This window comes from Pogona vitticeps, chromosome 3 (genome assembly GCF_051106095.1).
Source record: "Pogona vitticeps strain Pit_001003342236 chromosome 3, PviZW2.1, whole genome shotgun sequence".
Classification (NCBI taxonomy): domain Eukaryota; kingdom Metazoa; phylum Chordata; class Lepidosauria; order Squamata; family Agamidae; genus Pogona; species Pogona vitticeps.
Window position 1 is genome coordinate 7,203,591 of NC_135785.1, and position 25,985 is coordinate 7,229,575.

At 47.2% G+C, this 25,985-nt stretch overlaps 2 protein-coding genes across 20 annotated transcripts in view; both read left to right on the top strand.

Annotated features, from left to right (window-relative positions):
- PSMD2 (proteasome 26S subunit ubiquitin receptor, non-ATPase 2) overlaps nt 1-11,285 on the top strand; it is a 33,885-nt gene extending 22,600 nt beyond the window's left edge. The window contains exons 16-21 of the mRNA XM_072996290.2: nt 3,013-3,096; nt 4,585-4,753; nt 5,871-5,965; nt 8,873-8,999; nt 10,521-10,639; nt 10,978-11,285. Of these exons, the coding sequence (XP_072852391.2) occupies nt 3,013-3,096; nt 4,585-4,753; nt 5,871-5,965; nt 8,873-8,999; nt 10,521-10,639; nt 10,978-11,160 (777 nt within the window). The 3' untranslated portion in view covers nt 11,161-11,285. The remainder of the gene's footprint in view (nt 1-3,012; nt 3,097-4,584; nt 4,754-5,870; nt 5,966-8,872; nt 9,000-10,520; nt 10,640-10,977) is intronic.
- Nucleotides 11,286-17,765: 6,480 nt separating this feature from the next.
- The window catches only part of EIF4G1 (eukaryotic translation initiation factor 4 gamma 1), an 87,848-nt gene continuing 79,628 nt past the window's right edge, over nt 17,766-25,985 (top strand). For 10 of the 19 annotated variants that reach the window (XM_072996275.2, XM_072996279.2, XM_078389764.1 and 7 more), the window contains exon 1: nt 17,787-17,887. The gene's annotated coding sequence lies outside the window, so the exon portion shown is untranslated. Of the gene's footprint in view, nt 17,888-22,780; nt 22,911-25,985 lie in introns of those variants that run through there. The other 9 variants (XM_072996276.2, XM_078389762.1, XM_078389768.1 and 6 more) reach the window with 4 other exon arrangements.

The following is a 25,985-nucleotide window of genomic DNA, read 5'->3' on the forward strand; positions in this document are numbered from 1 at the left end:
TGGCTTTCCGTGGCTGAAAGATGATCTCATGCTGGAACATTCTTGATTCCCCGGACTAGTTGACAGCAGACTGTGGCCCATCTAGTGCAGTATATGGAGTCCTCAGAGGTGGGCAAACTCAGACCCTTGGCCTGACCGAAAAGCCGGCTGCAAAAGATCAGTTCAGGTCTCCTCAAAAGACAATCTGTTCCTTTCCCAGCAACCCCTTGGGTTAGGAAGATGAGAGAGAGAGAGAAGGAGATCAGAGAGCTGTCCATTGCAGGTTCCAGCCCTCCCTGCTGTCTTCATGGGGCCCCTGACAGACTCACCCCAAGCAAATGCAGCCCACAACTGAAGAAAGGTTGTTCAACCCAGTCCTTCCAAAATAGGGTGATGCACAGCTCCCTCCGTTTGGTTTGGTGGCCAGTTCAGGATTGCTGAATACATCTTGACTCCCGTCCAGAGCAGCTTTATGTCCCATCCTGTTTTAGTTGGGATCCAGATGAAAATCAATATTTATATGTCGATCACCAGCTTCCTGATCGCTTGCATTGGAAATGTCATTTTTGCAGTGACAAGACATTTCAGAAGACCAGTTTCCAGGGTGTGTGTGGGTTCTAGATATTGAAAAATGTTTACATATACAAATGTCCAAAGAGATTTTGCCATGTCCAGTTCAAAAAAATTCTTTTTACGTCACCCCAGAACTGAAACTGGCCATTTCACTTTGATCTGGACCTCATACAAATAGGTCCAAATCAGACTGATGGGTTTAGCAATTCATGTTTCTGCAGAAGCTGGCCAAAAGCTCTATTAATAACTGCCTTGGTTCAATCATGAATCCAAATCGAGACTGAAGCCAAGAAATTAGAAGACTGAGATTAGGAAGGGCTGCAAGGGAGGAATTAGAAAAGATGATCAAGGGTAAGGATGTGTCACTGGAGACCAAAATCAAGATCATCCACATTCTTGTATTTCCGTCACCAGGTACGGGTGTGGAATCTGGATAGTTAAAAAAGCAGAAGGGGGTGGGGGGAGATTCTTTTCAAATATGATGCTGGAGGATTGCTTTGTGGATGCCCTGGTCTGCCAGAATGACAAACAATTAGGTCCTAGAGCAAATCAAGCCTGAACTGTCTCAAGAGGCAAAAATGTTGAACCTGGGGCTGTTGTACTTTCAGCTGTTGTACTTTGCCCCATGAGGAGGCAGGATTCTTTGGAAAAGATAGTAATGCTGGAAAAGGAGGAAGACAGCAGGAAAAGAGGAAGACCCAATACAAGATGGATTGACTCCCTAAAGGGAAGCCACAGGCTTGAGTTTAGAAGAACTGAGCAGGACCGTTGAGGACATTTTACAGGTGGCTCATTCATAGGGTCAGTATAAGTTGGGGATGACTTGATGGTGCGTAACACCAACAACCACAACTACAAGTGGCTCTCTAGGGTTTTAGGCAAGAGTATTTTTCCCCAGGCCTATCTGGAGGTGCCAGAGATTGACTCTGTATGAGATGTGCTCTACATGGAACCGTTACCTGGCCTTTTTCTAACATGTTGGTGACAGTGGCTTAAGTCCTGTTGTTTTGTGTAGTAAGTTGCAGCTGGACTTGGACCATTGAATCAATGGATTTTTGGACCACAAGTCCTGTAATTCCGCATTCTGGGAGTTCCGCCTGACTTGTACATACCTTGTGTGTTCTGTGCTGTCAAGTTAGAAATAACTTACAGCAACCTTGGCAGGATTTTCAAGGTAAGTGAAATATTTAAGGAGTGTTTTTACTATTTCCATACCTCCAGTGAATTTCCATGGTTGAGCGGGGATTCGAACCCTGTTCTCCAGAGTCTTAGTCCACCACTCTGTCCACTACACCACACTGGGGACATACTTTGCAGACACCTAAATGTGGGTCTCACCTGGGAGAAAAGACCTACACTGAAAGGTTGGGTCTGTCTAATGTCCTGTTCAAAAATAAAGCTCCCAGCTAGCACTGGGGCAGGAACAGGAAGCTTGGTGGAGCTAGGCCTAGCTAAGCCTCAGTTTAGACCTTTTCTCCCAGGTGAACCACATGTACATTTCTGTAGCATGTGTAGGTAAGCCAGTGTGGTATCGTGGAAGAAGAGGCAGAATATGACTCTGGAGAACAGGGTTTGAGTGCCCGCTTGGCCATGGAAACTTATTGGGGCAGTGCAACTGGTAAAGCTCTCATTTACAGTGGTGCCCCGCATAGTGACGATAATCCATTCTGGAAAAATCGTTGCTACGTGGATTCGTGCTATGCAAAATAAAAAAGCCCATAGGAATGCATTAAAACCCGTTTAATGCGTTCCTATGGGCAAAAAACTCAGTTATGTGAAAATCCTCCATACGGCTGCCATTTTCGCTGCTCAGAAAGTGAGGAATCGGCGCAAAAACACAGTGGCCGGCCATTTTTTTTACCCGGCGGCCATTTTGGAACTGCTGATCAGCTGTTAGGAAAACATCGCTATGCGAAAATTGGTAAGCGAAACAGCTTGCCGATGATCGCAAAGCGATTTTTTCCTATCTAAATCATGGCAATGCGATCGCAAAAGCAATTGCAAAAACTTAATCACTATGCGGATTCGTCGTTAAACGGAGCGCCCGTTAAGTGAGGCACCACTGTACCTTGAAAAGCCCTGATTGGGGTTGCTTTAAGTTGGTTCTGACTTGACTGCATATAACTAGCTGTTATATGCAGTCAAGCTAGCTAGCTGACATATGTGTAAATCAGGTAGAACTTGCAGAATGGGGGATTATGGGATTTGTAGTTTAAAAAATCGCATCCCAGTTGAAGAATATATAAAGACTTGGTCTAAGATTGTGGAGGGAAGGAACGAGCGATGGGCTGACAGACAGCTGAGTATTGTCCTGGGGGTGTTCAGCTGTTGCCCACCCCAACGTCCTCTAGGCATGAGAGTCTGCGTAGCTTGGAATTCCCATCCTAGCTTTATTGGGATTTTTTCTCTCTCCTATGCCACAAGACACTCACTAGTTTCATTGCATGTCTCCTGCTGCAGGGAGTAGCAGTGTTGGGGATTGCGCTCATTGCTATGGGGGAGGAGATCGGCGCCGAGATGGCTCTGCGTACCTTTGGTCACCTGGTGAGTATGATGGTGCGGAGGGCTCCAAGGGCGTTCATTGGATCTCTGACCTTCGGAAGGGCTGGCGGCTGTTTACATGGAAAGCCCAAATTGAATAGGCTAGAAAGAATACGTCGGCTAAAGGATAAGATACCAGATAATGCCACGCCAGCTTTGAACGTGGGTTTACTTTAGAAAACAGCATCGTGTGGTTGAAGAAAACAGTTTCTTTTTTTAAAGAGTTCTCTAGGTTTATGAATTGAACTTGGATCATAGTTTTCCTCCCCACCCCCTGATCCTGAATGTTTAGGAGTTCATTCCAAAGTGTGAGTAGAAGTTACCCACTATGTCACACCAAAGGAAAGGGTCTCATTCACCTACCCCAACACTGCCTGTGATAGTCCTTGATGGAGAAATAAGAAAGCCTTGGTGCCTTCTGTCGGGAACACAGATCAGGCCAGATCCTTGGAGATTTCAACTTCCTTACGAAGGGAGTCTCTTGGCAGGATCGTGCTTTGTAACATACGCTACCTGTATTATGCCTCACCCTCATGTTCCATTCCAGTTTCGAAGGGTTTGCCCGAGGAGACTAGGACGGTTGGGGAGCAGAGACCCTAAATTTGCATTTCTTCACATGCCAGTCCCAGGATCTACACTTATTGGATCCAAAATGTTGCTTGACCTCCGTTGGCCTTGCTCACCTTAGATTTGGTGTGTGGTCCACACACTGCGGCGTGATCTGAAAAGAAAGGTTATCTCAGCCAGGGAAATCAAGCCGTTGTTCCTACCCGTCTCCCCAGTTTATGTGCAGGGTGTGAGCCATCAACCTGAGTAAACTCAATGCCCAACAATTTAAGAGCAAGGTGGGGCCAGGCTTGTGAATCAAAACGAAAAAGCTTTGAAGGTCGAAACAGATGTCTCCTTAGAGACTTCAGCCTTTCCTTCTTCACTTGAGATGCTAAGAGGTTGTTGCTTTCTCTCGTCTAATGCCATCCTGTACCTTGCAAGAAGAATGTCAATTTAATTCCAAGAAGCTGAAATGCTAGCTCACCTTCCTGATGTTCTAAAATAGCTTTTCTCTCATCTGGGGCTCTCCACGTACTTTGGGCTCATCACCCATTGTGTTCTCAGCCATGTTCTCTATTGGTGTGTGCGTGTGTGTGTCCTTAGAGACTTCAGCCTTAGAGACTTCATTCTGTTTTATTCACTGTTGTGTTGTTTGATATTTTATTATGCTTTTATCTGTGGATGCCATGGTTAACTAGAATGTTTTTCACACTGTTTTGAACGGCTGAACTTTTTTGATCCCTCCTGACTGCTTTGGGCTCGATTATTGCCGAAGTAGAGGGAGGGAGGGAGGGAGGGAGGGAGGGAGGGAGGATGGATGGACGGACGGACGGACGGACGGATGGAATTAGGGTAGTTTGGTTGCTGGACATGTCGTTGAGAGAGGTGCTCTCAGTGAACTACCTTTGGGAGTCTAGCCACCTTCTCGTCTTGCTCCTACAGTTGCGGTATGGGGAACCAACTCTCCGCCGGGCTGTACCCTTAGCCCTGGCTCTCATCTCGGTCTCCAACCCCCGGCTCAATATCCTCGACACCCTCAGCAAGTTTTCCCATGACGCTGACCCAGAGGTGTCCTATAACTCCATCTTTGCCATGGGCATGGTGGGCAGTGGTAAGTGTGCATCCTAGAATCTTGGGGGGGGGGGGGACAGTAAGGGCATGTAACCTGGGCATCTTAAAGGACCCTGAAAGATCCACACTGCACTGTTCTGATATTCAGGGTGCACCATTCATTATGTCCCTGATCATGAGAGGTTACAGTATGTGTCACAAATAAGAGGAAAGGAAAGGCCTGGCCCAGGAATATGGGGGAGAGTTGTAAGTGGTAGAGTACACATGGGGTTTGGCACAGGACTTGGAAGAGTTGCAACTCTGAATTGCTCAGCGGGCATGATCAGCTGGGCAACTTTGAAACTGTAGTCCAGAAAAATGACCCTTTCTGTGTGTTCCTCTCATAAATGGGGAAGAGAAACTTCTTCTGGTCAGCACCCTATGAGAAATCGCTCATCGTAAGCCAGCCAGCCCATAAGGGGTATGTGCGTTCTTGTTGGCTGGTTGCCATGTGCTTGGATATGCCCGGATCATGCACTCAGTCCCATCATATGTGGCCAGAAAAATGCAGACTTCACTTGTGCAATCCCCCTTTACGTGCCTGGTATTTCACAGTAGGATTTTGGCCTCAATGTGCGAAATGGGGCCAGATGAGATGAAGCCCCCTGAATGGGAAGCTCAGGTTTGTTCATTCTGGGCTCATTCTGCTTTTAATATTTTCCCGAACAGGAGCCGTTTTCAGTCTGTTGCAGTGGGATGGGAGAAACCAAGAGTCTGTGGCACCTTTGAAGGCTACAGAAGGCTGCCTTGAACCAAACCAGGTGTCTAGTCCCATCTGGTTTGATATTGCCTGCAATACTGTCTGGAACGCCACTCTCCCATGGTTTCAAAGAGGCAGTTTTCCTTGGAGCTGTCAGCAATTGAATCTGGGACCCTTTCCTTTCAAAACATGTGCAGCAGATAGACATTGAAATCCCATGGCCTTTTATGCTGCTCTGTGCAGTCACGTCAGAGTTGACTCTCACTGCTCTAGCATCTCTTAAAATAAAGCCATAGAAGAACTAAAGATTCCCAGCTTTTTCTGCACCTTTGCCTGGCAGAGCAGCTTCCTGACGTGATGGCTGAGCCTTTTTTTGCTTTGCTTGCCCCCTGATCCTGTCTTTCCCTTTCCTCTTCAGGGACCAACAATGCCCGTCTGGCTGCCATGCTGAGGCAGTTGGCGCAGTATCACGCCAAGGACCCCAATAACCTCTTTATGGTGCGGTTGGCTCAGGTAATGGATCTCCGAATCTCTGCCCGTATGTATAAGGATGAAATTATGGTGTGTCGGTGCTTTAAGAGGGAGGCACACATGCCTGTTCTTGTCCAGCGTTCTGTGAAATTGAACATTTTAAAATGGTGCCTCAGCAACAGCCTGGCCATGCTCTGCAGCTTGTTCTGAAAAGCTGCTTCCAGGTGCTGGAAAATGCGCATTGCATCTGTAACATAAGGAGTTGCAGGGGAGGAGAGCTTTGTTTCTTGCGTGTCCCCACTTCCCAGAAATTCCAAGAACAGAGCTGCTTTTCTTCATTGAATGGCTGGAGAAGAAACTTCGCGACAGGTCTCTGCCACGAACACAAATGGGCTTCCGCTCCTGGGCAGAATATCCCAGAACTGAGAAATTTGTGGTAGCAGGCATCCCCACCCTCCATCGCACACATCCCTGCACACCCCATCAGCCCCTCTCAGTTCTTTCTTGTCCACCTCTGTTGCTGCTGACATAATTTAGCTTTTGAAATGTCTGCAAATTTCATTCATCGTCTGGAGGTCTCAGGAAAGTCATGCCCACCCCCAAAATGTTTTTCATATAATTTTTTTGAAAAAAACTCAGAGGTCTTTGCTGCATCCTTTTGTGACCATTGGGGAAAAAAATTACATGGATTTGGGGGTTGGTGGGCTCCTCAGAATGTAACCGAATTATCTGCAGGTCCCCAAGTGTTTTTAAGGAGGGGGGGTTGGAGTGTGGGTTTTTTGGCATTCTCATCCTTGGGGGTTCCCTTCTAGACCTCTCATTGCCCACCCTGTTCTTAACATGGTCTCAGAATCTTTGTACAGTGATCCTCCCCAGCCTAATGCCCTTCCATGTTAGAAAAGTCTGTGGTGTGTTTTTTTTTTTCATCCTCTTACACAGGACGGATGGGGGGAGAGTAGATTAGGTGCCTCAAATGTCTGCCTGTCTCAAATGCTTATGATAGAACGAGAGTAACAAATTTTTATAAATAAATGAATGGACATGCTGGGAGCTGTCATTACTACCTATGTACACTGTTGCGTTCTGAATTGTCTCTTAATGACTCAGCATGGAACATCTGACTCATAGTAACCTCTGTGAGAATGTCAACCCTTGTCTCTGGTGGTTGAAGAAAAGGCAAAGGCACACGTATGATCGGACAGAACCTGAAGTTTTCAAGTATTAACATTACAGTGGTGCCTCGCTAGTCAAAGTTAATCCGTTCCATTGAAATCGCTATCTTGTGAAAATACCGTCTAGCGAAAAGCGTTTCCCCATTCGAATGCATTGAAACCCGTTTAATGCATTCCAATGGGGGGAAATAGTTGTAGTCCAGCGAAAATCGCCCATAGGGAAGCCATTTTGCGAAGAGGCGATCAGCTGTTTAAATCACTGTCTTGGGAAGCATCTGTCCCAAAAACACCCGTTGTGCAAAGATCGCCCATAGGGAAGCCATTTTGCGAAGCCGCCGATCAGCTGTAAAAATTATCGTCTTGCGAAAAAACAGTCTGCGAAGCACGGACCAAATCATCGTCCAGCGAAATCCCCCATAGGAAAAACCATTTTGTGAATTGCTATAGCGATTGCAAAAAGTCAACATCTAGCAAAAAAACTGTTTTGCGGGGTAATCGTCTTGCGAGGTACCACTGTATGTCATTGATTGAGGAGGCTTATATTAAAGTGAAAGCAGTCAGAAACAAATTCTGCACCCAGGAAGTATGTGAGTTTTATAACTTAGGTAAATAAGAGGATGTTGGTGAATTCTTTTGCACCTAATTCTACATTTTATTTTATTTTTATTTTGCTGGTGGTTGGGAGCAGATGGGAACCCTGCAGAAGCCCTTGCTTTCAGTACTGGAAACCTTGTGCCGCTCCATCCATTTTTATTTATTTATTTTTGGCTTCCAGTCGGACTCACATGAATCATGGGATTGGGTCATCTAGCCTCCCAGATCCTTAATAGTATGAAGCTAGGAATCTGGATAGAAAAGGGCAATGAGTAGGAGAACTGTTGGTTGCCTTCATATTTGGGGCTTGGAGAGAAAAAAAGATAACACAAAAAATTGAAAGTGGTTTACATTTTATTTTTTAAAAATGTTACTTTCTCACTGGACTTTAAGAATGCCCGATAATCAGAGTTCATTACCAGAGACTGTTAAAGATGTAAAATGCAAACATCTCAAAGAGAGTACGTAATAAAAACCAAAGTAAGTTCCAGCAGCACGTGTTAATGCTACAGCAGTATATAAAACTGGGTGCAAGGCAAAAAGAGTGCAACGTTGTGAAAAATAAATTTGAAAAAAGGAATCAGGACAACGGATAGAGACATTGAATGGTGGAAGATTTAGAAGCAAGAAAAAAGCTGCAGAGCATTGCTGTCTGACCAGAGATAATCCGTTGGACTTTTTAAAGGGGATCCTATAGACCATCTTTTGACTGCTGCCCTTGGTGTTGTCAGTGTTCAGGCTGAGTAAAGCTCTGCATCCTTTTCCCTGCTGGCAACCCCAGGACAGTCTTGTACAACTGTATTGGGCTGTTTCCTGGTATTTTGAATCATGAATGCAGAAGCACAATATCCCACGTTCATAAACCACCACCTTTTCTGCCAGCCTGTATTGGTCTTTTTCACTGGACTGATGGCAATTGTAAGATCGGAATCTTGATTAGAGGGAGCTCCTTTTTTATACAGTAACTCCCAGAATTCTGCACCCGCTGAGGTCCTTTGCTCACGCGGAGTGCAGGATACGTGGGAATTATAGTATATAAAAAGGAAATTCTACCAGTTCTGCTCCTGCCAAACCCACACTCCTGTGTGCTTTCCATGGTAGACTGCATTGCCTGTGTATTGGCTGAGGGACCCCAGCCCTGGGTTCTTGTGCCACCAATAAGGTTACCCTTTTTCTTTCGCAGGGTCTGACACACCTTGGGAAAGGGACACTCACCCTCTGCCCTTACCACAGTGACCGGCAGCTCATGAGCCAGGTGGCTGTGGCTGGCCTCTTGACTGTGCTAGTCTCCTTCCTGGATGTGCGTAATAGTAAGTACTGCCCCCCCCCCGGAGCCAGGCAGGGAGTTCCAACCCGCAGAAGCTTTTGAATTGTATGTGCTTGCAGCTGGAGGCAGAGCACCATCCGGAAATGGTGCAAGGCCTATGCGCGAAAGACAGCTTTCACCTCTTTTGATAGTCGGAATTGCATGTCATTGTGGCGTTCGCCCTCGTGGCCCCTGTTGGTCTCACTAAACGCAGAGCTCACAAAGGCAAACCAAAATACCTCTTGACTCGCTGCCAACCAGTTGACCTCCGTATCAACTTACTTTACTTAGGAAAGATGAAGGTCCGTTCAGTACTGACTTTTTAATAGAACAGGTTTATTGATTACAGTTGGTTTCTGGAACAATTCATAAGCACCATCTTCAAGTTTCATCAAGCTTCAATATTAACCTTCTATAATTATTATCACAGTTTACTCTCCGACTAATCACTCCTCAGGCCCCTCCTCCTCTCTCTGATTCCCGACACAGACTGAACTCAACTAACTCCTCCTCTCTCAGGCTCTGCCTTTTAACATCTCTTTTGGCCCTGCCTCTTAACCACATTAACATATCACTCATGAATAATACATAACTTATTGCATAACAAGGGTGAACACTACACTCATGTTCCGGAACTGTTTCTTCCCAGGGCAGAAAGGGAACAGCTCATGGCCCTCCCAGTTGTTTGAATAAAACTTCCACCATCCCTGCACCATTGACTTCATTAGCTAGGGCTAGTTTCCCACCCCTGCAGTAGAGATCCAGTGGCTTAGGCAATGACTGTGAAGCCAGACGTTGGGAGTTCGATTCCCCCAGTGTGCCTCCTTGTCAGGGTCTGGACTGGATGAGCCATGGGGTCCCTTCCAGCTCTGTAGTTCCAAGGTGGTGGTGGTGGTGATTAGGGCAGTCCTCAGTACCATAAAGTCTGAGTTCTACTTTCCCCAGTATCCTTCCATCGTCTTCACATTGTTGGGCAGCACTGTCTTGAGAGTCAGCAGAACTCCAGGGTGGAGAGAGAGACCAGGTTGGAAAGGGAGGGTGGCACTGACCTGACATTGCTTGTCTGTGTCTAGACCTCAACCTCCGGATGCTGCTTCGTGTTCTGTCCTTAGATAGGGATGGCTGGGCATGGACAACACGCTCCTTGGAGCCATTGAACATGGGCTCCTGGCCCAGGAAAAAGTGCCACGTGCCAAAGTGCAGATCACGTGATTTCTGCATGAGAAGTGTATCCTGTTCTGTCTCTCTGATGGAGCAGGGATGGCCGGACTGAAGAAAACCACACCTGTGTTGTATTCTGGTTCCCTACCTAAAGTTTGGAGGCGCTCCCTTCAGTCCGTAAGAGTAGAAGATTTTTCAGTTGCCTGTTATTATGTGTTTAAAGTGGTGGTTAAGAGAGGTGATCGTTGTGTCCTGCAAACAAAGCCATTTCTTCTCAACCTTCTAGCCTGAGGTGGTGACCCAGGGCTCTCAAGTGGGATTCTGGTTCCACTGGGTGTGACTCTTGTCATCCCTTTTCTTCTAGTCATCCTGGGGAAATCCCACTACGTGCTGTATGGCCTTGTGGCTGCCATGCAGCCACGCATGCTCGTGACCTTTGATGATGAGCTGCGTCCACTGCCGGTATCGGTGAGAGTAGGGCAGGTAAGAGACCTTGGGAATAGAGGCCAGGGAGGGCCCTGCTTCCTGGAGGGATCGGAGGGGAGGTTGGGCTTCTGAGCTGGTGGCCTCGGTGGAGAAGGGTGATACGGATAAAGGTTGGAGAGGCTTCTTTGTGTAGTACTACAGCTCACAGGATCCCAAAGCCTGCGTGCTGGGATAATAGGATTCTGGAAGTTATTGCTCGACAATGACATTTCCAAGCTTTGAATGTGACACACTTCTACCTCCTCTAAAGACTCTGTCAGTGGTAGGAAGGCCCTGGATTGGAAGGGAGGGAGCCTGGACACAGAGAGGTGCCTAATGTCTGGCTTCCCTTTCAGGCTGTGGATGTGGTAGGTCAGGCTGGCAAGCCAAAGACTATCACAGGTTTCCAGACGCACACGACACCGGTGCTGTTGGCCCACGGTGAACGGGCAGAGTTGGCCACGGAGGAACATATACCGGTTACGCCCATTCTGGAAGGCTTTGTTATTCTGCGGAAAAATCCCAACTACGATGTCTGAATTGCTGTGATGGTTTGGGGGTGGGGGTGGGGGGTGGGAGGAAGGGGTGGGGCATGGCATTGTGACTTTTTTGTTACAAAAAAAGAGAGTTTCGTCTGAAGAAAATAAATCGACTTCCAATTAAATGTGGCTTGTTTTATTTTGTAGACAAAAGGACGAGGATAGAATAGAGACAACCCTGAAGCCTTTCCTTTTTTCCCATGCAGTGCTTCATTTTCACCTGTGTTTGGATTTCTTTCAATTGGATCTTTGTCTCTGCTTCAGGATTCAATAAACCCGTGCACCTACAGTAGGCTGAATGGGATTACCCATCTTTGGGTAACCCACATGTTGTTGGACTGCACTTCAAAGAACCTTCAACAGTAGCTTTATGGGCTGGGCTTTTTGGGAGTTGTGGTCCAAGGACACCTGGGTTTCTCAAGGTTGGGAACCGCTGTAGTAGATGACCATTCTTTGCTCTGTTGTGGCTTTTTAACCTGCTACAGCAGGGGGTAGGTGATCTGTGGTCTTCCGGACGGTGTTGGATTACAAATTGCCCTCCTGAACTTGTGTGTATCTTTGCATCAACGTCAGGTGTCTTATCAACTGAAGCATTTTTTTAAATTGAAAAGATACACTGTATTCATTTAGAGGTCACACAACAGTCATCTGTTGCTAACCACACAAAGACTGGCATCACTGTGTTGAGAAGTCATACAGAATGTGGTTTCTATGAATGACACATATGGATGTTTCTGCATCACAGGGCTTGGAAAGCAAATCAGACCAACTGTAGTTCCCATCTCTGCCTTTTGGCTAGATACGATGCCTCCATTGCTTCTGATCCTCAAACCTGAGTATAGGAAACATATCATGTATCAGGAAATGCTGTTGTATTTTGAGATATTTGACCTTTTTTTTCTAAACTGAGTGTAGGAAGGTTCCCTGTGCCAGCGCTTAGAAATTCTTTGCTTTGAAGCCAACATCTATCCAGGCTTTTCAAACAGCAGTACCTAGAGATGTCGGATGGAGGAGCTATCAAGAACACTTTTAGTAGTGCATGTTGTTTTTTGAAAAGTGACACCTCTGTCCTGAGTAGACTCCTGTACTGCAGTGAGTCCCGGACCCTTTGTGCGCGGTAGGAGAGGAAGCTGAACACATTCCATATGTGTTATCTCCAACACATTTTTGGCATCACCTAGCAGGACAAAGTTCCAAATAGAGTAGTCCTAGAATGAGCTGGAATTGTTAGCATGTATACATTACTGAAACAGTGATGTCTATGTTGGCTTGGGCATGTCGTGAGAATGGCAGCCCAAGAAAGTAAAATCTGCCACTGCCTCCCCTTCTATTTGCCAAGAGGTGATGAGACCAGTGGCCATAATCTTAGTTTTTTTGATGTTGAGCTTCAGACCATTTTTTTGCACTCTCCTGTTTTGCCCTCATTACAAGTTTCTTTGATTCATCCTCACTTTCTGCCATCAAAGTGTTATCATTTGCATCTGAGGTTGTTGATATTTCTTCCGGCAGTCTTAATTCCGGCTTGGGATTCATCCAGTTGTGTTTTTTGCATGATGTATTCTGCATATAAGCTAAATAAGCAGGGAGACAATATACAGCATGGCCTCTCCCAATTTGAAGAGACACTTGTTCAGCAGGCCGAGGCAAAGAGGCAGTCCCAAACCAGCCAAATCGGGGAGCTGGACAGGGGACGGATTGTATTTGTCTTCAGTGTGGAAGGGTTGGTCACTCTCGAATTGGCCTTCAACCACACGAGACGTTGTTCAAAAAACCTCTATTCAGAGCATGTTACCATAGTCTCTTGAGACTGAAGGATGCCTACATACAACTCTGTTAATTTATCCAAAACTCAGTTTCTGCTGGTCAGGAATTTTAGGGTACTGAGTTTTAGCTACTAGAAATCTTATTTGCTCCATCTCACCTGCTTGTAAGAGTTCATCAGCCCCCTCTTTTTAAAAAAAATAAGAAAATGGTTAAAATACCTGTTGTCCATTCAGCTGAGCCAATCTTATGATTTTATTTGGGGGATGACGTACATATTGTTCTGGGCCTCTTATTCTCCAGGTAAAAGCCGCCCAGAGACCTCTGGGTAGAGTGGGCGGCATATAAATTCAATAAATAAATAAATAAATAAATAAAATATTGACATTGACACAGGAGGCAATAAGGAGGAACTGTAGCATGAGAGGTATTTAAAAAAATGTTTGGCTCTAGATGAGGATGCCTTCGGTTGGATTCTTTCACCCAGACACCCATATGGAAATTCCACCAATCTCGGTGGGACTTTGCTGTAAGTCAATAAGTGCAGGATTGTTGGACCGGGATCTTAATTAGTCCTGGGCTCTTATCATCAATTTTAATAGTTGCAAACTTGTTTTAAAAGCTAAAATCGAGACGGGAGGATTTTGCTTTCTGCTCTTGCACAGCACCGCACACCTACCACTCTGAGTACAGCCGAGGAATCTGCTGACATTGAGCAGGGCCGAGGGTGGTGCCAACTGGAAAGAAAATATGAGCAAGATGTTGGCAGCAAGAGGCTCTAAACAACAAAGGCCTCAAAGATCTTTGGAGAGAACTGACTATGTCCAGAGCGCCAGCAGACACTTGTTGATATAACTGCAAGCGCAATAAACCATACATGTAGGAAATAACAAGGAGGGAGATACGCAGAGTTGGGAGCAACCTTGCAAAGGGAACAGAAAAGGCACTGTGGAGGATGGGGTCAGCTTTCTTTCCTGGATGATGGCCAGTTGTTGAAGAAGCAGTGTGGGAGCAATTCTGAGTCTGAGAAAACAGGGCCTGCTGAGTCAGTGCCATAGAAAAGAGCAGGGCTCCTTTCTAACTTGACTATTCGTTGGTGAACAGGCACGTCACCCAGGAAATAAGGGTCAGAGATGATTCACATAGTCATGCTCAATTTGCGAGTGAGGCAGTGTGGAGTGGCTTTTTAATTGTATGTTGCAGCATCATCTACAGCAAGCCATTATCTTCTCTGCTGACAGTAATGTGCTCTTGAATGATATGCTGCTCAGCTGGGTTCATCTGCTGCTCGGTCTGAACAAAAGCAAAGTAACTGTACAAAATGAGGATGCACAGCATTACTCAGCGAAAGTCCAAAATTTCCTCCATGCTTCCTGCCTGTAAAGAGTTCCCTAAGGCTTCACAACAAGTCCACTTTGGCTTCACTTCTGGTATTGTCCAGATGCTTCTTTTTTAAAAACCTGACCATTAGCTGTGGAGGCCAGGCTGTTTGGTGGTATATTCAAAAACATCTGGACAATACCAGTTGGAAAGGCTATCATTGTGTCTGAGGACAGCATCACCTTTCAGTTAGTTTGGTTGATGTTCATAGAATCACAGAAGACTTGGAAGGGGCCTATAAGGCCATCAAGTCCAATCCCCTGCTCAAGGCAGGATCCAAATCAAAGCAGGTCTGACAGCTTGTCCAATTTTCTCTGGAATGCTTCCAGCGTTGGAGTGCTCCCCACCTTCTGAGGTCATTGGTTTCATTGCCGTACTGCTCTAACAGTTAAGAAGCTTTTCCTGATATTCAGCCAAACTCTTGACATGGAGATGTTGCTGCATGTCATATTTATGTAATCTGATCTTGTGGTACAGAATCAGCCCAAGGTATTTCTGCTGCCTGAGGGGTATCAGCAAAAATGCTCCCTCCTATCTTCGTAGCATAGTCGCTAAAGCCAGTCAGATTGTTTTGGCACAGGAGGCAGAAGATCGCACACATTTCTCTCCATCCCTTGTGGCAAAATTACAATTTAAAAAATCCAATATTTACCATGTCACCACTTCATGACAGCCACATCACTCAAGCTAATGGTTGGGCTAGATCTGCTGAGAGATAAAGAAACCAACCAATTCGTGAGCCTTACTGTGTCCCTTGCCCTTAAAATCATGAAAAGGCCCAGGCTCAGATTACATCAGCTGGGCTGTAAGATGGCACTAGACAGAGGTGTCGGGTATGGCAAAATTCTAGGCGGAATCTCAGCACAAAATGACCTGTTGGGTGAAAGAGATGTTTTAACAAAAAGACCACTGTAAGATCAGGTCTGGAGAGAGAGGTGGGATGAGAAGCAATCAATTCAGAAAGAAGTCATTTTTGGAAAGTCGCATGGAACCACAAAGATGGAGAGTAACATAAAGTATAAGGAAATAACATTACTTCTAGCAGCTCACAGTAGGAAGGAACAAGGACTGGGGAACACCACCATGCTGGGTAAGACCAAACTTCATCCTATCCTGTACTGTGTCTCAAGTGGCCGCCTATGTTCAGAAGTTATTAATTCTTCCTCCTCTTCTGGAACAGGTAAAACTGGATAGTTCTTGCTGCCTTATTTTGGACTAATGGATGCTTCTGAAGTCTCCTGTAGGGTAACTTCCAGGGACATGGGCCCATTAAAGTTTGTTGCAGCAAAAAAATTAAGGCCCAGTCCAACTGTTAGTTCTAGCTTGAGTAAATCTAGTTGCAAGTGCTACTGATTCACTGGTCAACAATTAGATTTAACCTAGGTGATCTTCTGATGGCTGAAAGCAAGGGTGAGAGAACTGTGGTCCTCCAGATCTTAGAAGAGCGGCTCTTTAAAGACTAGCAAAGTTTTGACTGAAGCCCTTTTTTCAACTGTTTGTATACTACAACGACACTCACCATAGGCCATACTGTCATCAGTTCAAAGGAAGGCTGTAGCCAAGAAATCAGAAGACTGAGACTTGGAAGGGCATTAATGATGGAATTAGAAAAGATCCACAAGTGTAAGGATGTACCACTGGAGACCAAGTCCAAAATCATCCACACTCTTATATTCCTGATCACCATGTTTGGGTGTGAAAGGTGGGCAGTTATGAAAGCTTGCAGGAAAAAAAACACAATTTATTTGAAACATGGTGCTGGAAGACAGCTTTGTGGGACACCCTGGACTGTCAGAAAAATGAACAAGTGGATCCTAGATCAAATCAAGCCTAAACCGTCTCTGGAGACAAAAATGTTGAAACTGAGGCTGTCCAACTTTGGGCACACCATGAGAAGACGATAGTATTGTCTGGAAAATAACATAATGCTGAGAAAGGAGGAAGGCAGCAAGAAAAGAGGAAAACCAGAGATGGACTGGCTCCCTAAAAGAAGCCACCAGCCTGAGTTTTTGCAAGAGCTGAGCAGGTCTGTTGAAAGGACAGTACATTTTGTACATAGGGTCACCATGGAAAGTTAGAAACGACTTCACACGGAAAAACAACTGTTACGCTAATTAACGTGTGGTGTAGAAAACAGTCAACCTGATTCAAAGACTCAGTAGATGAGAGCTGAACCTCTTCATAAATTTTTGTTCAGCTGTTTTGTCCTTTGAGTCTGTGCTTAACATTCCTTTGTTCACATCTTGAAAACCATGGGCTCTGCATATACACGAGGCGAGCTAAACCTCCTCTGAAGTCAAGGGGTTACTTGGGGTTTAGGATACCCAGAAAAAGCCACCTCAACACCACCGAGCCCATGGACTGATGGGCTTTAGACATCATCCACCTGGACCACAAAGGCGGCTTGGGAAAACTCACCAAGCAAGATAATAATTTGAAATCAATTTGGCTTTGATTGGCTGTTTACGATTAATGAGTTAACCAAAATCTATCCCTGCTTTTTGGATGAGGATGGCTGGGTCTCTGTGTGGCCGCCTTCTATCTCTCCTGCCTCCATCCACAAAATTAGGAAGCCCGATTGCCAAAAGGGCGAGATGGGGGGGGGGAAGAGGGGAATCGGGGTTCATTCAGGGGCGACCGCCTACCCTCGAGGCGGAGTGCCAAATTCCCAGCCCAAGGGCACGAGGGGCGAGGCATTTAAGGACCCCCCCACCCACTGCTTCTAACCCGCGCTCAGCTCCCCTTCAGGAACACGCCTGGGGGGGCCCCGCCATGACTCTTTGGGTGGGTGGGGGGGCGGAACAGCGACTTCCATTCCCCCTTGTTCTACCCGCTAGCCGGGCAATTTGAACTTTAGGCGGTTTTTTTTGGGGGGGGTGTTTCCCCTCCTTCCTTCCTTGGGATCAGGGCTGAGGGGGGGAGGCTTTTCATCCCGGAAGGACCGCGCCAGTGCCGTCCTCCCGCCTTCGTTCCTTCCTTCCGGGCCTGAGGCGCCCTTTCCTCTCCCACCAACACGTGTCAACCCGATTTCAGGACATCCGCCCTCCTGACGCCGACGACGCTTTTTCCCCCGTCCAGACCGGAAGCGGAAGTTCCTCAGCGCCGTGTGACGACAGAGCGGGCGGCCTCGTGGTAGGTCACGTGGGCCGAAGAGGCGTGGGTCCTTTCCCTCGCTTTCCCCCCCTCCCCCCTCACACCGCGTCTTTCCCTTTTCTGTCTCTTTCAAGCGAAAGCCTGAGGAACGGTCACCTGACCCGCCCTTTCCTATTTCCCGCCCATTGAGAAGCAGGCCGGAGGGTCACGTGTCACGGGACAACAACCCACCCCCCCTTCCCACCGAGTCACCCTTTCCCTCCCCGGCCCAGGGTGGCTTCAGCCGAGCCGAGCCCCGCCCCTTCCTCTTCCCTTTCTCCCTCGCCCCGTGACCGGACCTCCTCCCACCTCCCCTCAATCCCCCACCCCCTCCCGCCCCCTTTCTCCTCCCTCCGGCCCCGCCTACTCCTTTCGGAGCGGCTCCGGAAATGGTCGTGCTGGGCTGCGCTGCGGCTGCGTCGGGCCCCGCTCCCCGGACTGAAGGAGACTGAAGGTAACCGTGGAAGCCGGGCGGGGGGGGGGGGGCGGGAGGGCGGCGGCTGGGAAAAGCGGGAGGGAGGGGGGAAGGAGGGAGGGAGGGAGAGCACGCGCGCCAGAAAGAGAGAGAGAGAGTGTCGGCCGCCACCGCCGCCGTTGTGAGGGAGAGGGAGAGAAAGAGGGGGCGGAGCCTGGCCGGTCTCCTCCTCCTCCTCCCGGCGGCGGCGGCGGCGGAGATTTCCCCTCAGCTGCTCCCTCGCCTCACCTCGTCGCGCCCGGGCCGGGTTTCGGCCGCCATTGCTCCCTCGGACTCCCTTCCCCCTCCGCCTTCCCTCACCGCCCCATGTGGGATGGAGGCGGAGGAGGGGAAGGCAGGCAGGCAAGCAGGCCCCGGCCGAGCCTTCCTCATTCCTCCTCCTCTTCCTCAAAAGGCCGAGAGCGAAGGCGAGGCCGGGCTTGGGCCTCCCTTTCTCTCCCTCTCTCCTAGGCCGACCCAGGGAGGGGCGGACGAGATGAACGTGGGCCCAGCCCCCGATCGGGGCTGCCCGAGGGCCTCTCTCTCTTATTTTCCCCTCATTCTCGCCCTCCCTACGCCCTCCGGGAAACTCGTGGCCACCCACCGCAAGCCCGCCTCGGGGTCCATAACAGGCCGGCCGAGGGCCTCCCTTTCGCAGCCACCACGCGTCGAAGGGCCGCGCCCCTGGGTTGGGAAGAGGGAGAAAGCCCAGGTTCCAGCCTCTTGAATCTCGAGTGTTGGTTTTTTTTAATTCTTCTTCCAGTCCCAAGGAAATCCTTTTAAGGTTGCTGAGCCCTCCAGAAGGGCACGGCCTTTTTTCCTGCCGCGTTTCTTCTGTTCACGACACACAAAGGTTGCAATACGAGGAGTGGAGCCTCCCTGTTTGTGAAGGTGTCATGAAAACCCATCTTGCATCACCTTAAGAACTGTTGTAATAACCCCCCCCCTTGCAGCACCTTGAGAACTAACAAGTTTGACCATGTGTACATTCCAGGGGATGGTAGCTTGTTTCTTCAGACGTGGCAATGGGTTTTTAGGGCCCAGGACCTTTTTTTTTTTTTTTTTTTTTTTTTTTGCATTCACTTCTGCCATCTTGTTCTGCCACCTTCTGCACTCAGGGTTACAAGCAGACACATCCTCAGTAATATCATATACAGATTTCTTCCAGGGAAAGTTTGGAATCTTTCAGAACCTTCCCTAACCCATGCAGGTATCAATATTGCTTTGGCCCAACAGTTGTCTTTGTATGGCAGCTATATATCTTTATTTTAAAACATTTAAAAGTCCTTGTAGGATTAGAGCTCAGATTTACTCAGGCCATCATTTTGTTTACACATTGGCTGACCAGTTATTTTGGGAAGCCCACGAGCCAGATGTAATGGCTTCAGCTTATGTTCCCCTGTAACTGGTACGTATACAGAGGCATAATGGATAACACATAACCAGATCATGTATTGGATCACCCTAAGTTTGAAGACATCTAATTCATAGCCACCCCTACTTCTTTTGGTAATAAATTCCACTTTCTATGTGCTATGTCAAGATATGCTGCCTTTTATCTGCCCCTAATTTCTCATTATCCAATTTCCACTGATGACCTTAAGTTTTTCCACTGATGACCGTAAAAATACTATTAGCCATAGTATTTTTTTAAAACTATTCATTTTCTCCACTCTATGCATAATTTTATACTTCTGTCACATCTCTTGCTCTTTTCTAAGATAAAGTGCCTCAAATGTGACCAGTCACATGGAGGTTCTTCAGTTCTTTGATCCATTGCGGTTATCCTTTTCTGCACCTTTTTGAGGCATACATTGGCCTTTTTCAGCAGAAGGGGCTAGAATATGTCTCAAAAGGTCAGAAAAGGGCAACCACAGATTTTAAGGACGTGATACACTTTCAGATATTGAACTTAATTTACTCTTTTAAAAGACATTTCATAGAGATCAGTTTGGAGCTTTCCACAAACCGTTGTTCTAATAAATAAGCTGGTATAATCAGCGTACATGGCCACATCACTGCTCCTAATCTCCAAATCATGTATGAATACGTACGTTTACGAGTGCCTGGTTCTAATACAGATCCTTTGGGCGCTCCATTGTTTACATCCCTCTGTTGAGAAAACTAGCTATCAATTCCTATTTTGTGCCTTCTATTCTTTAATCGGTTAGTAATCCAGGTGTACAAGAACAGTCTCCCAACCCCATTAGTATCCATGGAATGCTAAATTGAAGTACAAAATCTGTCCAAGAGGCAAGTAAAATAAACAGCACACAAAACTCTCAGGGGGCAGTGCTTTTAGCATGAGCTACGATTACTTTCCCCCTGTAAATATCCATGGTGCAATGTTTCTTTAACATGCTTGAATCATGGTCTGTTTAAAACATTAGAAGATAGCTCAGTAGGTCGGAGCATGTGGTCAGGGGATGGAGGTTTCATTTTCCACTGTGCCTTGAAAGCCAGCTTGTGCAGCCTTGGGTAAGCTGCTTGTTCCCGCAGTGCCACCAGAAAGAAGGGACTGGTGAACTGCCTTCGATCATTTTATACTGAACTTAGAAAATCTTGGGAAATACTGCCTTAAAATGGAATTGACTTGATGGCATGGAAATATCATTAATCCTGTCTCATGAAACAGTGCTTGAAACCAAAGGGCTTTCTTTCTGGCCATCAAGGTCTCGTGAGAACCTGAGGCTTGAAATTTAACCTTCCACTCTTTTCAGTGTGACTTTGTCACCATTTATGCCAGCAGTTACTTCTACAACAACATCTTCAGTGCCCCAAATATCTTTTTCCCAAACATTTATGGAGCAAAACAAGGATTCAGAATTTGACCCGTAAGCTGCAAACCCAATTCTGTGAAAACGAAAGCTTTGTACTAAATGCTTGAAAGTATTTGAAATTTAACAACATCAGTTACCAAAAATCATTCTCATTTGAACGGCTCACTCATTATTTCAGTGGGACCTTGTCTGTCCCCTCCCTGCTTATCTGTGGAGCACAGAACGGAAGACATGTTATCTCGAATGTCTTTGCTGCCTTCTTGCATGAGATGTGAAGTCAGGACCCTGCAGCCAGTCACATCAGTGAACACTTAAAAGTATTAATGGCATCTGATCCAGTATTAATAGGGCCCAGAACTTTTCCTATGTAATTTAGTGGCCTTTGATTCTGATCATTTTTATTTCTTGGCTGATGCGTATGAGATAAAACCCCAAAGATCCCAACATTTCAGAGAAAGACTATCTGTGTCTCATAGTATGTGCTGCATCCTCCCAATCCTCCAGCCTTTATTAAACATTCAGTAACTTGGACCATTCTTATTTCTTGGTAGAGATTATATTGTTCTACCTCAGTTTGGTTGTTTACATCTAAAGTCTTCAGACTGTTTCTGGAGTCCGATCCTGTTCCCTTCCCCCAGGTATAAACATAAACTGTTGTCTGTAAGGTAACTGCCGTTTAACTCTGGAAGATACATCTTTATTTGATCTCTAACCCACATTTCTCTTAGTAGAGAGACTCGAGGTAGCCGGTTCTGGAAATGAGCAGGAACAAATACAGATGACACAAGTAGCTTCTGCAACAGTTTGATATTGGGCAATTTTTCCACACTTGGCTCCTGGGCAGTAGGAATGGGCGGTTCAGTTCCCTATGCCCTGCTTTCAGGGCTTAACATAGAATTTAGCCCCCTTTTGTGCTCTGCTATATCCTATAGGTTAAAATCTCTACCCGGCTTATTAACATGAATCAGGTGGCAGGGAGTACTGTATTCTGTTGCATGTGCAAAAATATTTGAAGTTATATGCAAAACATTTTTTTTTCACCAAAGTGACTTAGGGCAGTTCTGTAATTGGCATGGGTGGGCAGGACTCTTTCCAACTATATGGAGTCCCCAGGGAGGTTGTGCCTGCCCTCCTTTGCATATGTCAGAAGTTACTAAATGTGCCTGTGCATTCTTGGAGCGTGTCCTCGCCATTTGTAAAAATTCCCACCTGAGTAGTTCTTATCCACATTTCTTCCTTCACCTCTGTTCCTCAAAAGTTAGGTCAAACTGTTATTTCTGGTACCTGCCCGTCTTCAGAAATAATATTTTATACGGTAGCTTTTGAGTAACCGGGGGGGGGGGGGCAGCGGGAAATTTGGCCGAGAACCGATAGAAGATGTGGAATGCAGTGAAACCTTCTCTGATAAAAGGTGTGGAACGCAGTGAAACTTTCTCTCGGTGCAACCACAGATGTGCTGTGGAACCGAAGTGCTGTACAGCCGGAGTTGGTGGATCCAGGAGCGTCTCTCTCTCTCCCCCCCCCCCAGCCTTATGTTTGAAACCGAGAGGGCTGCGGCACCCGCCCGCATAGGACCGGGGAGAGCTCCATGCTCCTCCTGAACGCTTCTCCCCCTCCCACGCCCTTGGCTCCGTTTAAAACGACACAGTTCCGCCGATCCGGGGCCAGTTCCGCGAGAGGAACCTCCGGTGAAATCGAGGGATTTCCCCCCCCCCCCCATTTCCCGACCTTGGGTGGGGAAAAAAACCCCGGGGCTCCTCGAGATTTTTCTTCCCCCCCCCCGTCCCGGGCAGCGCGGCCTCTCTTTTGCAAGCAGCCGCCCGCGACGGGAGGGAGGGAGGCCGGAGCCCCTCCTGGGGTGGGTGGTTGGGGGGCGTTTCTCTCCCCCCCCACATGGGGCTGCTCATCAGCCAATGCCCGACCATCATCTCCCCGCCCCCAGTCCTGCTCCCTCCTCCTCCTTTCCCCCCCCCCTTATTTTTGGTTAGGCCCGAAGCCCGCCGCCGGTCTCTGCCGGCGCCCACGTGCTCGCCTCTTGCAGCCTCGCTTCCTGTCGCTCTGGGCCCGGCCTTGCCCTGCCCTGCCCTGGGCCGCTCGCGGCGGCTGGGTTGGCCTTGGCGCGGCTCCTCCTCCTCCTCCTCCTGGCTCCCGCCCGCTTCTTGCCTGCTGCCGCGCCGGCCCTCGGGATCGGCGTCAGCCTCTGCGATCCGGGCCAGCCCCACGTGCTTGGCGGGTCAGATCGGGTAGGAGGCGTGCGGGGGGGGAGGGGAGGGAAGGGAGGGGGGCACGAAAGAATCCGGCCGGCCTTTCTCTCTCTCCCCCCCCCCCCTGCTCGCCCGCCTTTCCCATCCTCTCTCTTCCGCGCGCTCGCAAGGCGCCACATGGGCCCGGCTGCCTCCCTTTGCCCTCCTTGCCTGCCTGCCTACTTTCCTGCCTTCCTTCCGCTCTCCCTCCTCTGGGACACGTGTCCTTGGAGCAGGCGGACCGGGGCCTGCCTGCCTGCCTGCCTGCCAGCTATCCTGGCCGGTTGCGGGCCAGGGCTGCGGGGGTGGGTGGCGGAGAGGGAATACCCAAACCCCATCGAGAAGGGAGGGGGCCGAAAGGAGAAAAAAAAAGGCATTTCCTCCTAATTTTTTTTTTTTTTTGCTTCCATGTGCTACCGGCGGCGGCGGCTTCCAGTTCTCTCTCCGCCCTCCTTTTCCTGGAATACCTGGATTTGGGCCTTTTGATGAACTGGAGAGAGAGAGAAAGAAGTAGGGGCATCCCTCGCTTCCCACACCCAACCCCTTATTTTGGAGGGGGGCACCCGTGTTGGCCGGCTGCCGTTCCCCACCCCCCACCGCCTTTTGCAGTGCCCGGCTCTTCAGCCTTACATGCTCATCCTTTGTAAAGACGGGAGGGCAAATAAACCTCTAATTCCTCAACTCGCCTTTGTATTGGGAACTCCGATTTAGATCTCGGGTTTTGGGTTTTAAATTCCGAATTCTTGCTGCCTTTTGGTTTGTCCGCCTTGCTTTTTTGCCCTGCTTTGGTTGTTCTGCCCCAGGCATATGTTAGTTATCTTACCACCCAGACTAGAGGGGAAAAGAGTGGAAAATAGTAATTGCACAAAAACGGCCTGATATGTATTGTGTTTCATCTGAGCTTCTCATGCTTTTTCTGAAATTTCGGTTTTCTCCCAGGTTCCTTGAGTGCACACTTTATTAGCTCAGCAGACACTGAAAGGGTAGAAGATGTCTGAAGAAGTGGGGGAAGGTCCACAAAAACTTGTATTTAAATAGAACAGCATTTTTGTCTTCTTTTTTTCTTTTCCTTTTTGCCAGATACGTTTGGGAAAGAGCTCTTTCTGGTCAAGGTGGGGTGGGAGGTGACTAGAGGGTTAGCATTGTCGAGGAACACCAACAGTCCTCTTAAAAAATTAAAAGGGTGGGACATCTTGAGCCTGGATTGTACATTTCCAGGTTTGGGAACATATTTGTCTTGTAGGAGGAGAGTAGTTTGTAAGAAAAGGTGGTAACAGTTCACATTTTATAGTAACCAGTTTTATACTGATTTTTTTTCTGAATGGAATTCTTTGTCACTTTGATGATGAGGGCTTATGCTAAAGGAAAAAGAGGGAAGTGCTCAGTTATTCACTGTCAGATGTTTGGTGCATTTAGCTACGTGTTTTAACAAGGGACTTTCTCTAATAGAGAAATCCTGTGGCTTCCTTTTCTGACTCCAGAACACATGGGTGTATTCATCAAAAGAAGGGTTGGGAAAATATTTTAAATTCCTAAGCTCCAGAAATTCATTTCTTAATTAGAAGTGAACTGGGCACAAGGATAGAATGTGTCAAAATCCATCGCCCCTTTTTTTCATTCTTGCTCAGGGGTAGAATCCCTGCAAATGACTTAACAGGAAGAGGCTTAAATCAAATTACAACTGGTTGTAGCTTTATTTTTATTTTTGCCCTGTTTCATTCTGAACAGTCCAGATCTATGGAATGGAAACAATCTTTATTATGGGAGGCAGTTCCCTTCCAGGCAAAATGGCGTGGCCTTTTATAATTATTATTATGCAGCAGCTTATGTGGCCCTTGTGCTGTATTCCTTCCTCATGCTTTCTCCCAGTAATCCTTTGGGGTCATTGGATCACACCATTGCCTCTTTTTCTGGGCTTTTTTTTTGTGTGATTACAATTGCTTTCCCCAACTTGATGCTCTCTTAAGTGTAGCACTACAATGTTCATCATCCTGCCATTCGTCCTTGGGTGATGGGAGTTGTGGTTTGTCTGATACATCTGCAAATAGCTGAGAGAAAGCTAGACAAGAGGATTGACTATGATCCATGTTGGCCTGAGTTCAGATGTCACTTTCCTGTAAATGGGTCTTGGAAGATTCATTATGCAACAAGTTTCCTGAAAGTACACAGGTCTACAGTATTCAGTCAGTGCCTGAATGGGTCCCTTGACAACTTTGTCCCTCATTTTTGGTTGCTTTGAATTCTATGGTGAAATAAAATTGAGATGGGAATAAAAAATGACAAATCACTGGGAGGGCTTTTTTTTTTTAAAAAAAGGGGGTAACAGTACTGGTCGACTTTACATTGCTTTTGGGAAGGCTTCTGAGATAGAAAAAAAGAACAGCTAAATACTAAATATTGCTATTTTCATTACACAGTTCAAGAGCAGAGGCAGTGAGAGTGTGACTTCACCAAGGCTCTTTGGTGAGTTTGTGACCAAGCTGGTTTTAAAAGCCCAGATCTTTTAAACTCCAAGGATGGAGTTCTTTGTTGAATTGCACTACGTTCACCTGTTAAAATGCTTGGTCGTAGATAATAATTTGAAGGATGTGCGTATTCTGGCTTGCAGCATCAGATCTTGAATGTGCTTGGTTTTCATTTTATTTATTTATTTATTTATTTATTTATTTATTTATTTATTGGACTTATATACCGCCCCATAGCGCTACAAGCACTCTCCGGGCGATATGCATGGTGCAAAAGGCTTGAATATGGATGTGGACACTGACAAAATAAACATGGCTGCACACTATTTTCTATGTGCAGGAGTTGCGAAGTGTCCCTGCAGAATGATTCTAGAGTGGCAGCTTTGACCAGAAAGTGCGCTGTGCTTTTAACCTAACACTTTTTGTACTTCTGAACGTGTTGAAGTGACTGTTTTATCATCTCAGGACTTGAGCTTCTCACCCGGAAAGACTCATTCCCCATCACCTTCCCTCACAGGGGGTGCCAGTTGCTCTTTGTCCCGAGTTCGCTTCCTGTCTCAGCAGAAGGAATAAGTGCTGCCTTTCGGAGCAGTACAAGGAAGAAGCTAAT